Source organism: Parasteatoda tepidariorum, chromosome 5 (genome assembly GCF_043381705.1).
Source record: "Parasteatoda tepidariorum isolate YZ-2023 chromosome 5, CAS_Ptep_4.0, whole genome shotgun sequence".
In the NCBI taxonomy this organism is placed as follows: Eukaryota; Metazoa; Arthropoda; class Arachnida; order Araneae; family Theridiidae; genus Parasteatoda; species Parasteatoda tepidariorum.
The window spans coordinates 51,684,403-51,696,912 of NC_092208.1; the positions used below are offsets into that span (position 1 = coordinate 51,684,403).

Here is a 12,510-nt window from a genome sequence, read left to right on the forward strand (position 1 = left end):
AAAAAGTTTGATAAATTATGGATGTTTAAAAAAACTTTTGAAAACTTTTAAATGGTTGGAAAATATTCAGATTTGGAATTTCTAAATACTTTAAAGCCACAGAAGTTATTCATTTCAAGCAAACATTATTTCATAATGGAACACATTATGCAAATAGTAGAAAATTGTAACATTCTCATGTATAAGTTTTTAAGATTAATTTTCAGTAATTCTACCATTCATATGGCTCATTAACAAAAATAATTAATTTGTAAAATATCAACTCACAGAAGCAAACATTTTACAAAGTTCTGACCTTCAACAAAAATTTACTAACTGCGATAGAAATATAAATATTGAAAAAAATTCAATATTTTTACAATCAACAACTAAAGATTCTTGAAATAAGAATTTAGAAGCTGACCTAACAAATTCAGTCTTCAAAAATTTATTAAGACAAAATCCCAATAATAAAATCTAGATGGATGATTGTCATTCGATTTGTAGAATTTATTATCTATCATTAAATTATTATTAACTTACCTCAGAAACTGCTTTAGATTCAGTTTCACTTGTAGGCTTTGCAGCATTATTACCCAACTAAAATAAATAAATATAAAATTAAAGTAAGTCTTGAAGGAAAAAAAAATTTCGAAACAGGATCATTTCGGTACTTTGTACTTCTATCGAAATAATCACCACGATCAAGTGAGCGCTTAAAAAAAATATATTCATTCGTACAATATTTTAGGTATTTTTACTTGATACTTTGGAAATATTAGTTGACATGAACAAATATCAGTAGAAATATTCCAAAAACTACCTACAGCATTTCTTTTTTAAAACATGCAAACAAATATAAAATTGCTTTATAAAATAAGCAAATACAAAAAAAAACTGCAAACTAATAGAAAGCATTGTAATCTAGATCTCTACTAATATAATAGAAAATTTTTGTAGGCACACAATAACAAAACTAAGTTATATTACAAAAACATATATATTGAAGTTAATTCACTTCTTTCTATTATTATAGGTACTGTTTAAATGAAGAAGAAAAAATTTAGAATAAACAGAACTCTGGGAAATTACTAAATATAAAATCTTAAATAAATTCAACACTTAGATAATTATCTTTAATAGTTCCTAACTGTTATTCATTTAAAATGAAAAACAACTCAAAAGATAGATAAAAATTGCCCATTTGTTTTAGAAAACCTAAATTAGAAATTAAAATTAAATTCTTAGTGAATAAATATTCTTGACAATTACCTATCAATTATAAAATACTAATGACTATAAAGTTTAAAACTTTTTCACCAACTTACAATTTTAAAAGTAAACCCAATTATGCTACAATAAGTTAAATCGTCAGAGAAATAATTCAAATTAATTAATACTTTTGTTAATTTTTAATTCATGAAGAGAAATAACTTGAACTTATAAAAAGGAACACAAAAAAAATTTTAAATAACACAAAATAATTGATTTTTTTACTGCAATATAATTTAACATCTCAATACAAACACGTACAATTGAAACATTTACCAAAAAGATCTTAGACCTGTTAATAAAAACATTTGATAATGCATAGCACACTGTATTTTATTTTATATCCATCAACTCTTAAAGCAACAGAAAAAAATAAATAATAAAAATTAATATAATCATACAGAAACTATTGTCAAAACTTCCTGATGTGTGGTGTGATCATTTGAGTATTTACACCTTAACAATATAAACTATTGTTACCTAAACTAGATATTGGAAATCTTTATTACTATTAATTTTTTAAAAGAAAATCCAAATGCAGAATTATAATTTACAAAAAAAAAAAATCACTAGCATTACATCATCTTCTTACAGAATTTCAATTTCAAGAGACACACCCTGTATTGAACCGAAAGAAGCCCTTGCCTCATATATGGATGCATTGAGAATAAATCCAAAGATGATATTATAGTAGTAAATACACTAGCAATAAATATAAATAAAATTAAACTATACTAAGGTGTGTTTTTGAAATACCATAACTACTACTTGAAAATAAAATTTCAAACATGAAATTACATTTAATGTATTTTAATTGGCATTAACTACTTTTAAAGCAGATTTTATTTTCATACAATAACTTGTATAATCTTATAATGGCGAATTTCAATTTTTATTGATAAAGTAAGAAACAATGTTTTTATTAATAATGTATTAATAGATTTCGGGAATTAAAAATTAATTAACATATGAATAATCTTAGTTTTCAATAGCTAATAGTTACAAGCTTAAACGAACAATTACTTATGCAAATTATTTAGTTTATACCTGAGCAACAGATTTTGAAGCCTCTTCAGAAATGCGCTCTCGAAGGCGCTTGAACATTTTTAAGGATTAATTTAACTTAAAAAATTACAAGTAGGATAAATAAATCTCAACTGGCCCTCCATGACATTGGTACTCGAAACCGATACATTAATTTCCTTGTATTTCACATATTTAATGTATTTTAGTCATACACTAATCTCTATCTCATGCTTTTATTATTTTTTTTTTACATTTGCGCATATATGGGACACGTCAGTCGGTTGATTTTATATCTAATATTTAAATATTTCAGAAATTTAAAAGTAAATTTTATTAATTAAATTCAAATTCTACGTTAGACGACAAAATTTAATGATATAATTTAAAAAAGAGGGGATAAAATTACGGCGAAAAATTACAGATGACAATCACATTAAAAAGTAAACAATCGTCGTAAGGAATCGAAAACGAAAGCGATTACGATTATTTATCGAGACCCACTTATATACTTCATTTTTATTTCATTTTTTTATTATTGTCTTATATGCAACGAAAAGAACTTTCGAAGATATGTTGCTTTAATCCAAGCTGAAATTTGGATAGAAACTATTTAATAACTTCCGAAATCAAACTAAATTCTTGCATTTTAACTTTCCATTTCATTACGTGTAAAAATAAATTAGGCAACTTCCGGTCGCCGTTGAAAAACAAAACTGCCCATTTACAGTTAGCAGAAGATGATTTTGACTTTGAATTGCTACCCGCAGATGTTACATATGTAATAAGATATTAGCTGTAATCAAGAAAAAAATGTCTGTGCATGGCACTTTTACAACTTATATCTGTTTTAAAAACAAGGAATTTTAAAAAATAATCTGTTTCTAATAAATACGAATTTAAATAAGAGCTTTATAATTAAATAAAACACGTGGGTGGTAGAACAAGAACTTACTCCCAACATTTTAACCCATAAATGTCTCTTAGTAACTTTCTAAACAAACTTTATTCTAACTTAAACATCAATTAATACTCGATCTTGTGAGTATATTTGAGTTATATTGCATGTTATTAAGTTTCTATATTCTTATATACAATTTTAAGATATGAAATAAACAAGATGTGATATCTCTTTACTATTCGAAATTAATTTTTTCACAACTTAATTTTTTAAACACTTGAAGTTATATGAACATTTAAAATTCATGTTTAACAAAGCATTAAAAATCAGACTTAGTTTTTTCCCTCTCATAAAAGCAACAAACTCTGATTATGTATATATATTATATTAAAATTAAGCAAAAGAATAGACCATTAGAAAAAGCAAGATTATTAATTCATGACTTATTTAATAATTGATATTTTTAGCTTAATCTCATAATTTTACCTAATATTCTTTATTGAATTTCTATAATACATTAATAATTTCAAACCTTGCTCTATATCGAGATAATGTATAAAACATATTAAATTGGTTGTCTGAGTTTTGTTTTAATGACACTGCAAGTGCCAAAGAAACCTAGTGTTAATATTAATAAAATATGTAAAAGTAACTTATATAAGTGTTCAATAATAAAAACACTTAAATTTGTATAAATAATAAAATTTTTAGCTCATTAGTAATTCATAAGTTCTAGAATTATTTTATCATTAGCATATTTATGCAGGATTTTTTAGTTAAACAGCTATATTAGTTCATTGTCACCTGTATGTCATATTTCACCTGTTATGAAACAGGTATTATTGATCTAGTTATTTATTAAGTAGAAATCATTAAATTGCTTTTTAAATGTCTGGTTATGTATGACATTATTCTGTTCACCAGAAGTAAATTTTTAGATAATCAGTGACTGTATATTCAAAATTATTGTAATCGTTTATTAAATCCTTTGCATGTCACTTGGATTAAAATTTTCAATCAATTGTTGGTGAGCTTTTCATTTCGGACATAACTCAAAATGCATTTTTAAGAAAATGGACATCATTTAATTCTGTTTTTCTAAATTCTTTCATGAGTATTTTTTATTATTATAATTAACTAATTAAATTTATTATAATTAACTAATATTATCAAAATAAATTTGAATTATCTTAAGTTGCCTACTTGCAAAAATCACTTATAGTAATTTTTTTTTTCTAATTTGGTCTTGTTTTTTTCAAAGACTATTATGGTCTACAGTTCTATTTAAATTGTTGCCATGAGTGTTATAAGTTTGTAATAGTTGTTATATACATAACAAAAATAGAAATTTCAATTTTAAAATGCCTTTTTGTCATTTAGAGACCTGAAAATGAAGAGATTAAATGAAAAGTTTAAATTTGTGATTATAGTCAGCCACTGTAATGATTTTGTTTTCATAACAATTAAACATTATATAAAAAGCAAGCTTAATCTCTTGTTCAGCCGTTAAAATTTTAGTTTAATATCAAGAAAGTGCATTTTTTGTTACATTCATTTTCTCAAATGTGCATTTTGAGCTGTGTCCATTTTTTAAAATTCACTTTGGGCTGTGTCCATTTTATTAAGTCAGCATTTTGAGCTATGTCCAAAATAAAAACCTCACTGATGATTTTCTACAAATAAAACTATTATATTAGCTATATCAACTTATGTTATATGAAGTAATGTAGTTTCTTAAGTAAGCAGACAGTTTAAGCTGGTATACCTAGCTTGATTTTTATACTTGTATTTAAGTGACTGACTATTGACTATGCAATTATTCAAGTTTAGCTGCAATTAATTCTTTATTATGTAAACAATTAATTTAATGTTTGCTACACTTGTAGAATATAGAAGCGTACATTATACAGAAACTGATCTGACCATTGAGTGATACAAAAACTCTGATTCTTTTGCAAAAAATTTTCAAATTTATATCTTAATATATTCGTATCTTACTATTCATATATGAAAATGCTTATTTATTTGTTGTTATTATAACGAATGTCCCTTCAACTTCTTTCCGTCAAAATGAATCAGACCTATGTTATTTCCAATTATTAATGTTTCCTAATCTTTCATATCACCCTGCTGTCTGAATAGAAGTCTTCTCCTATTTTTAATGACAATTATGTTTTCAATAATTAACAGCTTAATGGGTTTTTTTTATCTGATCTAAATAAGTGCCCAGAATACCTTATTTTGTTCGATTTGATGGGTTTTATGCTGTTTTGTTTCTTATATTGATTATAAATTTCACGATTATAAAGAATTCATGATACAATTTTTTTTTTTGTGCAGCTCTTAAAATTTTGCGTAATATTTTTATTTAAAAAAGTAGTCTGTTTTATTTATTCTTACATAAATAAAACAGACCAGTTTTTATTGACATAAATGACATCTAGTTGCATTAGTGTTTTATATATACTGATTTTACCTCTATTGCTAATGAGTCATGATCAGAAATGATCATGATCAAGTCAAAATGACATCTGTTTACTAGTATCAGCCTTTTTTCAATTCCAATATTCCTTTCATTTTTGTTGATAATAGTTGTTTTTAAGATATTTGAAGTGAGTGACTTTCTCACAGGTTTGATCATTCACAACCATTTGTGTGTTATCAGTCTCTTGTTTGGTTATGATAAATTTTGTTTTCTTTTACATTGATGCATATACCCATTTTCAGCATGAAAAGCCACAAATTTCTCAATAACAGCCCATCTTGATTTGCAATTGATATCAAGATCCTCTGCATATGCAAATAATTGAATGGATTTTTTGCATAAAGTGTCATTAGTTGCTATCTTTGCATCTCTGATAAATCTTTTGAGTGCCATATTATAAAGTAGGCATGATAGAATATCACCTTGCCTTAGACCTATCAGTAAAAAAGACATTGGAATAGAAAATATAAAAAAGTAAACAAGGAAAAATATTAAAAATATAAAAATGACAATCAAAGCTGATGTTATCAGGGGGTACCAGCCTCGGAAGTCATTAAAACACAAAAAGTTTTCTATCGAGAGAGCACGACAAATGCTTAAGTTGCTCTCTCTATACCCCAAAGGTTTTGCCAAAAGTCCAGGAAGAGAGAAGGGAAAAAAAAGAATGCAAAAACAAATACAAAAGTATAATACTAAAATTAATACAGTAGGGAACCGATTATCCGGAACGATCGGGACCATCGCTCTTCCGGATAACTGATTTTTCCGGATTTCTGAATCGCTACAAAAAGCCGTTTTTTTTTATTGTTAAAGCCAACAAAAAGAGAAAGAAAAAAATTTGGAAATAATCTTAAAACGAAGAAAAAACGATGAAGTAATAAACTAATGATTATTTTCAAAATGATGGTAAGGTTCTTCCAAAATGATGATCTTCCAAAATAGAAAGAAAAATACTAAAATCTTATAAGGAAAAAAAAAAAAAATTTTTTTTTAATGGCGGGAAAATGCATTGAATTTCGTTCCGGTTTTTTGGTTTTCCGGTTTTCTGATTTCCGGATAACGGGTTCTGTACTGTACAACAGAAAACAATGTTCAAAAACTTACTTAAAAACAATAAATCCCAAAGCCAAAAAACACAACATACTACAAAATTGAACTAATCTGAAATTAGCAAAAAGACAATGCAAATTTTATTAATTCTAGACAATTGAAAAAAAATGAACTTAAACTTAAAAGCCTTCCTTATATTATAAACAGCAATTTTAATTTGATTATTATCAATTTCAATTTTAAAATCTCAATATTCAACAGCAATTAATAAGCAATTTTCATTAGTCCTTTTCAGAACCAAATCTTTTGGATGAACATTAAAAATAAAATCGTAATTATAAATATTAAGTAAAATTAAATCATCAATATATCTAAATGCTTTAAAATCATTAAACTAAAGATACTTAGCTTCAAAGAAATGTAAAAAAAATATTAGCAAAAGCACCAGAAAAAGAATTTCCTTGTAGAATCCCTATTTTTTGTTTATAAAAATCAAGACCATTAAAAAGTACATTTTCCAAAAGATTAAATTTACAAATATCTATCCGATATAATTTATCAATATTTTCTTTAATTAAATATTTATCATAAATGCAACTACAAATATTTGAACATGAGGTATAAAGATTTTCAAAATCAAATGTATTAATATTAAAAACCTCAGTTTTTTCAATAAAATTCAAAACATCAATGTTACTACTAATAACAATATTTTTCTCACTTTTAATTTTAAACAAAATAATTTTAAGAATAAAAAGCCTTGGATAAGTCATTCTGTATTTTGGATGTTACATAGTACCTTTGAAAGGGCTGCTTTGACAAGTCTGATAAGTTTTGTAGGAATTTTAAATTCCTTCATAGATAATTTCACTCGAAGAGTCAGTCCCCTTGCCGTCAGGCTAACTGTGGGAGGTTTTCCTTTTCGCGGGGCGCAATTGCAAGTTAGTTCCTTCAAAAAATTCTCCACGTAGGCAAATTTCTCCCAAACACTTGATCACAGAGTTCCCTTGTCTTCTGGATTGTGTTAGGAAATTACAAGACTGCGGAGTAGTCGTAAACCCAAAAATTAGGTCAGCTGTTCAATGACAATTATAAATTAAAACAGCAGCTTGTTCATGTTCGAAAACTGAAAAATAATGTTAAAAATTTACTTTTAAGTGATTAAGTTTTCTTTTTCTCACCAAAAAATTAAATCATTATTTCCGATGCAACCTTTAACTATGATATTATTATTATTACTTGAGGTCATAAATAAAAATGATTCTAATGTTGCTAGTTGTAATTATATTCTTAGAAGTTGACTGTTTACAAGTAAACTCTACCCTGTTCATAGAAGACTGATGGTTTAGAAAATTTTGAAATGTTAGGCGTCCTCCCCCTATTTGAGTATTTATCACTTTGGGTTCAACTGAAAAATATTTGTTTATTTATTTTAGGCAAAAACAATAAAGAACCTGGACTATGTCTTCCCCTCGTGTTCGTCGTCGTGGAATTCAAAGATTATATTCAGCAGAAGATGAAGTTCTTGACAAAGTTGTTCAAGAGGTAATTGTTTTTTAAATCATACTTTTAATTTTCTTATATTTTATTACAGTGAAACTTTAATCATTTAAACACTTATTATTCAGATTGCTATGAGTGGAGAAAATTAAATCTGTGTTTACATTCTTGCAAAAAAATACTCCTAGAAATAATTGAATAGTACTCATAGTGATGAAGTTAGTAATGACTGTAATCCTGAAATATAGCCCATTATTTATTAATGAGATTTTTCAATCACACATATGAAGAACCCTCATACCAACTTTCATGCATAAATCATTTTAATTTTGTGTACACAAATCACTTATCACTTTTGAATTTACACTATGCATTCTTTATCTTAGAGTTCCCCTTTTTTTTCGGATAAGATCCTCACAAAATAGGTTTGCTTTTTTAAAAAAAATTATGAATTTAGTTTTTATTTCTATTAATAATAATTTAATTATTTCTTATTGTAATAAGAAAAATATCAGTTTTTAAGAAAAATTGAAAGACATATGTAATATTTCTGTATTAAAAAACATTTGAAGTTAGTGCTTACTATCTTCTAACTTCTTTAATTAAATTAAATTTTGCAAGATTTTCAACTTTCTGTGTGAAAAAATACTTTCAACATTCTGTGTGATAAAATAAATTTTATTGTTTTGTTATTGGAAATAAATTGCTTTTTTTTTATTTTGAAATGAATTGAATGAATAAATTGAAGATTTAAAATGGAAAACTTGAATTAGTACCTTTATACTTCAAAATTTTAACATTGCGATTTTAGTGCATTCTCTCAATTTATTAAAATTAATTTCAGAACAGTTTTAAATTTTTTTTTTTTTTTTTTTTTTTTTTTTTTTTTTTTTTTTTTTTTTTTGGTTTTTGTTGGTTTACTAAGTGATGAAAGGAAAAGATAAAATCTTCAGAAATAAAAAACTAAAATTGACCTTTTTTTTTTTTTTTTTTTTTTTTTTTTTTTTTTTTTTTTTTNTTTTTTTTTTTTTTTTTTTTTTTTTTTTTTTTAAGAACAGCTGGTGTTGGATAAATGAGCAGCGAGATTTCAGACAGTTCCATGGTGAGGACTGATGTTAATTTTGATAGGTTTTCTTATATTCATTGATAAATATTTAATTTTTATTTAAAAAAAATAAAGGGATGTTTTTCAATAGTCTAATATTATTATGCATATTAAGAAAAGAGACGAAAATTATCAATGTTTTATTTAGAATAAAAATATAAAATGTGACTGACGCTTTATAGTAAGGACATGGAATAAAACATGATATTTTTATTTTGAAATTCTTCTTTTAGTAATAATGGGATTATTTTTTTAAATGTATTTAACGAAAACTTCAAATAAGCAGGAAATTGAAAATTCGCATGAAATGGCATATAGAAAGTGTCAAACAGCGAAAAAGCTCTTGTGACTCATATTACTTTTTCTATATGAGTGATGTTACAGGTATAAACTACATTAAAATTTTACTAAAACTTTTTTTATTATTGTTACAAAATAATGAAAAATAATTTTTTTTTTTATATTAATATCTTAAATAGTTAAGATAAAATTAATTAATGATAGGATGCTATTTAATGTAATTTTTTTTTTTTTTTTTTTTTNTTTTTTTTTTTTAGTTATGTCATCTTTTATATCATGGAATTGCCCTTTTTGCCATAATGCCAATAATAGTTACTTTGTAATTCCAATTTAATCTGCTAAAAATTCAACAAGGTTCTCAATTATATTTTCTTAATTATAAATAAATGTGTTTTTTATAAAATTTTATTAACCCACTGTAAAATTAAAGCTAACACCCAGATAAAGTAAAGTAGCTGTAATTAAGTACAGAAAGGAAAACGCTAGATCATTCTGACTAAAAAATCTATTTTATATTAAAAAAATCATCAGTACCCCTCTTGATAATTTATTTCTCTAGATATCATCCTTTGCTTTCATCACTATTAACCAACACGGTAAAGTTCTGCATTCAGTTGACTTGTTGCTTTGAATCCTTACACTTAACTTATCAAATTATTTTCTGAAAAAATAATTGATTTAAAAACTGACAATACTAAAGGAAGATTGATTGAATATTTTTATTAGGAACTCATTATCTTTGATATGTCTATTCTAACATATTATAAAATATGCCCCCAAACCAAAAAAAAAGTTTATTTTAAACACAAATTTGCAATTTGTTTTCTTACTTTTTTTGGGGGGAGGGGGCATACGAGACAAACGTAACAGTCAAAATAATAAGCAATATTGCAAATATGAAATTTACCATATTTTCTAATTATTCACTGAGCTTGCTAGTTTTTAGTTGTCTATAAAAAGTACAGTGTGTAAGTGGATCCCCCTTTTTTTTATCACGAGATAGCAAATTTCTGGTATGTCAGATGTATAAGTCAACAACTGAAAAAACTAAATACTAAAATTTCTTAAATTAAAAACATCAAAAACAAGTATTAAACCTGCAAAATTTTCTCAATCCAAAAACAATTCATATTGTTTTCTCCGCATATGCATTTGCTTACAAATAAAGATGCTAAGAGGTGCCCCTTCAAATAAAATTAATCATATATAGCATGTTAAAAAAAGTTTTTGAAAGGGGTAAATTGGTACAAAGTTATTCATATTTATCTCATTTCTTATAATGCATTGACATTTCAGGATTAATGAATGTCCAACATATTTACTTGAGTCGACCCTGCGATTTTTATAAAACTTTGGGTGATTATTTAGGGGACTTCTACACCGCTATATACAGTATATATATATAATCTAATCTTTAATGGGAAAAAAAAATCTAATCTTAAAAATATAGTACGAAAACCTTGAAATTCCGTCATTTGTATTGTTCTACAATTGATGAGTAAAACTCATATCTGGTTTGATAATTTGTTAATAAAAATTAAAGAATGTAACTATCTTACTTCCAATATTTTTAAGTTCAAAACGCTAGTCCGAGCATTTTGTAAACATCATAAAAAGAAATTTCATCAAGAAATAAAAGAAATTTCCATTGAAATCTAACTACTCCATATTGTTTTTTTTTNGGTTTTTTTTTTTTTTTTTTTAATTCCTATTATTATTATTCATTACTTTTCTCATTGAATAACAAAAATAAATTTATTATTAGTCTTTCATTAGAAATTTTAAAATAATAGATATTTGCAATTAATGAACAATATATCTCCATAAAGTCAACTATTTTCCATTATTAGAATAAAAAATTAAGAAAGAGTTTTTAATTAAAAAATAATTGAAAGCTGTTAAATGATTTGTGCAGTTTTGACCAATTTTAAAGCTACATGTAAAATATTTCTTTCAGAATAACCAAGCATAATTATGTATGACTCATATTGTCATATTTCCAGAGTATTTTTTTCGTTTCATATGTATCAGTTCTTATTAATGGAAGGGGAAAAAAATTTTCTATTGCTTCCTCATTTCACTTTCAAAATATAATCTAGTAAATGAAGTCAGTCTTTTAAATTTTGTAATTCTATTTCTATGGTACATAAAAAATAGCAATAGTACTCATTTTTTGAAACAGAATTTCATGTGCAATTTATTGAGACGGTTAACACTACTGTTTCTATTTTATTTATTTTTTTGTATTTTTAAATAAAAATAAATATTCTTTTTAAAATTTTACACCAAAATATATTTTTTCTATAAGATTTAATTATATTATTAAAAAATTTAAATTTTTTTAATGTATTTTTACTATAATTACGTAGAAAATCTACGTAAGTTCATTGATAGCACAATAAGCTCATGCTAGCACAATATCTTTTAAGTAGTAACATTGCTAGCAAGAAATATCATATAGTATTTATTTTTACATTAAAAAGCATGTTTTGAACTTTTCTTCCATGTTTTGAATTTTTGCATAACTGTGTATTATGAGCAAAGCATGTTTTGAATCTTTTATTTATGGTGGGATCAAACTAATCTAGCCAATTTTCATCAAATTTTATTTCAATTTTATCAAATTTTGATGCCATTAACAGTGTATGATGACATTACAGCCGTAAGTAAGTTTTATTACTTTATTTTATTTTTTATTGAAAAATAAATATGTGTATCTTTAAAAAGTAGCGACTTATTAAACTGAAACTACCTTTAAAAATGCTTTGATAAATATCTATTTTTAAAAAAAATTTGGGGAGGAGGGCTTATTTCTTTGCAATGCATAATGAGTCTAATTTATTGCATACATGAGTTTTATCGAATACTCATTCTTCGCGCATGTATATATATATA

At 25.0% G+C, this 12,510-nt stretch overlaps 2 protein-coding genes across 4 annotated transcripts in view; one reads left to right on the plus strand and one right to left on the minus strand.

Moving 5' to 3' along the window:
- The window catches only part of LOC107449129 (golgin subfamily A member 4), a 40,399-nt gene extending 37,637 nt beyond the window's left edge, over positions 1-2,762 (minus strand). For all 3 annotated transcript variants that reach the window (XM_043055394.2, XM_043055390.2, XM_043055403.2), the window contains exons 1-2: positions 2,299-2,762; positions 523-579 (exon numbers count right to left, since the gene is read on the minus strand). In XM_043055394.2, the coding sequence (XP_042911328.1) occupies positions 523-579; positions 2,299-2,355 (114 nt within the window). In that variant the 5' untranslated portion in view covers positions 2,356-2,762. The remainder of the gene's footprint in view (positions 1-522; positions 580-2,298) is intronic.
- A 248-nt stretch (positions 2,763-3,010) lies between these two features.
- Positions 3,011-12,510, plus strand: part of LOC107449120 (leucine-rich repeat flightless-interacting protein 2) — a 63,576-nt gene continuing 54,076 nt past the window's right edge. The window contains exons 1-2 of the mRNA XM_043055427.2: positions 3,011-3,315; positions 8,147-8,255. Of these exons, the coding sequence (XP_042911361.1) occupies positions 8,172-8,255 (84 nt within the window). The 5' untranslated portion in view covers positions 3,011-3,315; positions 8,147-8,171. The remainder of the gene's footprint in view (positions 3,316-8,146; positions 8,256-12,510) is intronic.